This window comes from Macaca thibetana, chromosome 1, assembly GCF_024542745.1.
Source record: "Macaca thibetana thibetana isolate TM-01 chromosome 1, ASM2454274v1, whole genome shotgun sequence".
Classification (NCBI taxonomy): domain Eukaryota; kingdom Metazoa; phylum Chordata; class Mammalia; order Primates; family Cercopithecidae; genus Macaca; species Macaca thibetana.
Window position 1 is genome coordinate 219601486 of NC_065578.1, and position 3380 is coordinate 219604865.

The 3380-nt window shown below is 42.8% G+C and overlaps 1 protein-coding gene across 1 annotated transcript; it reads left to right on the top strand.

The window, feature by feature from the left end:
* Positions 1 to 424: 424 nt before the first annotated feature.
* Positions 425 to 1191, top strand: LOC126959489 (olfactory receptor 2L8-like). Its single transcript, XM_050798699.1, has one exon. It carries the CDS (start codon positions 646 to 648, stop codon positions 1189 to 1191), a length of 546 nt encoding a protein of 181 aa, XP_050654656.1. The 5' UTR covers positions 425 to 645.
* The last annotated feature ends 2189 nt before the right edge of the window (positions 1192 to 3380 follow it).

Sequence of the window (3380 nt, forward strand, 5' to 3'; positions counted from 1 at the left end):
TTTCACTTAGCATAATGTATTCAAGCTTCATCCATGTTGTGGCATGTGTCAAAATTTGTGCTGTTTTAAAAACTGTATACAGGCCGGGCGCGGTGGCTCACGCCTGTCATCCCAGCACTTTGGGAGGCCGAGGCGGGCGGATCACGAGGTCAGGAGATCCAGACCATCCTGGCTAACACAGCGAAACCCTGTCTCTACTAAAAATACAAAAAATTAGCCGGGCGTGGTGGCGGCGCCTGTGGTCCCAGCTCCTGGGGAGGCTGAGGCAGGAGAATGGCGGGAACCCGGGAGGCGGAGCTTGCAGTGAGCCAAGATGGCGCGGCTCACTCCAGCCTGGGCGGCAGAGCCAGACTCTGTCTCAAAAAAAAAAAAAAAAGGAATCATGGTGGATGGTGGATTTCCTCCTTTTCAATTGTTTGGAACAGTTTCAGAAGAAATTGTACCAGCTCCTCTTTGTACCTCTGATAGAATTCAGCTATAATCCATCGGAACCCGGGCCTTTTCTTTGGTTGGTAGGCTATTATTGCCTCAATTTCAGAACTTATTATTGGTCTATTCAGGGACTGAAATTCTGTGGACAAGGACGAATTTCTGTACTTCACTTACCCTTGTGTCTCCCTTCAGGAAGGATCGTGTGAAAGCCCCATGGAAAATTACAATCAAACATCAACTGATTTCATCTTGTTGGGGTTGTTCCCACCATCAAGAATTGGCCTTTTGCTCTTCATCCTCATTGTTTTCATTTTCCTGATGGCTCTAATTGGAAACCTATCCATGATTCTTCTCATCTCCTTGGACACCCATCTCCACACACCCATGTATTTCCTACTTAGTCAGCTCTCCCTCATTGACCTAAATTACATCTCCACCATTGTTCCTAAGATGGCTTCTGATTTTCTGCATGGAAACAAGTCTATCTCCTTCACTGGGTGTGGGATTCAGAGTTTCTTCTTCACGACTTTAGCCGTTGTAGAAGCGCTACTCCTGACATCAATGGCCTATGATCGTTACATTGCTATTTGCTTTCCTCTTCACTATCTCATCCGCATGAGCAAAAGAGTGTGTGTGCTGATGATAACAGGATCTTGGATCATAGGCTCTATCAATGCTTGTGCTCACACTGTATATATTCTCCATATTCCTTATTGCCACATACACTCCACAATTCTATATTACTATTATAGTAATTGACAATAAAAAAAAAAATCAGTTAGCTGTAGATGTGTGGATTTATTTCTGGGTTCTCTGTTCTGTTTCATTGTTCTATGCATCTTTTCTACACCGGTACCATTCTGTTTTGGTTATTCCATGTTTGTAGTATAGTTTGAAGTTTGGTGCTGTTATGCCTCCAGGTTTGTTCTTTTTGTTCAAGGTTGCTTTGACTATTTGGGGTCTTTTATAGTTCCATACAAATCTTAGAATGTTTTTTACTATGTGTGTGCAGAATGTCATTGGTGTTTTGATAGACATTGCATTGAATCTGTAGTTTGGTCATTTAAATAATATTAATTCTTTCGATCCATGAGCATTGGATGTCTTCCCATTTGTTTGTATTCCTCTTCATTTTCTTTCACCAGTGTTTTGTACAAATCATTCTAGTGTTCTCTTCCATGACTACAGTTAACAGTAAAGTATTACATAGTTAAAATTATTTCAATGCTCTTTAAACGTCATTTCTATTTCTAAACCTGTGGATATTTGGTTTACAATGTTGTAGCAGTTAAAACACATATTCTGAACTTGTTTTATGAATCAGAGTAAGTCTTCATTGTCCTTTGTTGCAATGAGCAGCATATATTTTTATTTTGTGATGATTTACGAACAAAGTTTACTGCCTAAGCTTCTTGCCATTTCCTGTCCTGAACTCAGTCAGATAGGTCATAATCCATGAATACAACAGAGATGGGCTCTGGGGCAGAGGGAAAATAGCCCTCCCATCTGCAATCACTTGCTCCTGCCGTGGAGAGCACCTCCTCTCTTCCCTGTTAGGGATGCTTGTATCCAACTGTCACCTGTGCCACTGTTTGTGTCATCACTACCAATCTGAGCCCGGTCATACCCCAGCCACTGCTTGGGGTCCTGTGGTGCTGTGAAATATTGCAAGATGTGTGTGTGTATGTGTGTGTGTGTGTGCGCGCGCGCGCGTGCGCGTGCACGTGCGTGCATAAGAATGCCAGGCCAATTGCCTCATGTGGGTGTTGCCTGAGCCCACTTGTGTAGTCACTGCTACTGAACCAAAACTGCGTGCAAACGCTGCCAACCTCTCCAGCTCCTCTGTCACATGCATACTTCAAGATGAAATGATTAAAAATTCCAGTGATAACAGCAGAGCATGAAACCAGGCATGGAGCCCTTTGAGTGTGGGACCCTGTGCATGGGTCCATGAGGCCAGTCCCAAGAAGGATGGAAAGAGTGAACATGAAGTGAATGAGATCATGCAGCCTAGGATAGTGGTGGGAATGCATGATGGTCTGAATGTTTGTATCCTCCCCAAATCCATATGCTTACATCTTAACCCTCAATGTGATAGTATTAGGAGTTGGGGCCCATTGGGAAATGATTAGGTCATGAGGGTAGCACCCTCTTGAGTAAGATGAATGCCTTTCTAAAGGAGGCTTGAGAGAGCTTGTTTGTGCCATCTGCCATGTGAGGTCACAGCAGACGATTCCAACTATGGTGTCATACGAGCCACTGTCTATGAACCAGAAAGCAAGATTTCTCCAGACACTGAATCTTCAGTTACTTCGTCTTAAACTTCCCAGGTTCCACAACTCTGAGAATACATTTCTCTTGCTTATAGGTTACCCCGTTTAAGATACAATTGTTATAGCAGATTGAATACACTAAGATGGAATGTCTGCTGCTTTTATTATTTATTATTATTGGAAAGAACCTGAGGGAGGACTGAATTAAGCAGAGATGCCCAGTTCAGACCCTTTATCCATTTCAGGTGGTGATTCATGGAGGGAATCAGGAGACCTAGCTCTGTGATTTTCTGTGACGTACCACGGCCTTGGGGAAATCATTCCATCTCTCTGAAATTAGTTTACTGAAAAACAATATGGATGCCTTGTACCTTATCAGTAAATGGCATCATTGAAATCACTCCTACTGACATTCCTGTATAAGCAATGGTAATCCTATTTTTCATGCCAATGACTCTGGTGGTGGAGATGAAGAGGTCACCAGTGAATACTGAGCCTTCCAAGGCTATCATAAATGACTTTTCAAAATTCTTTTACGCCAGGAGGCTCTGGCTCAGGAAAGCAATAAGCTAGTCCCCTTTGACATGGTGTCTGTACTCAGAGGCCACTCCTTTCCCCTTACAATCATTAAGAAGAACAACATAAAATGAAGTCAAATTATTCAAATCTACTGTC

Bases quoted from the DNA above. Each gene is read 5' to 3' on its own strand.
- LOC126959489 (XM_050798699.1), top strand. From the start codon at position 646: ATGGAAAATTACAATCAAACATCAACTGATTTCATCTTGTTGGGGTTG.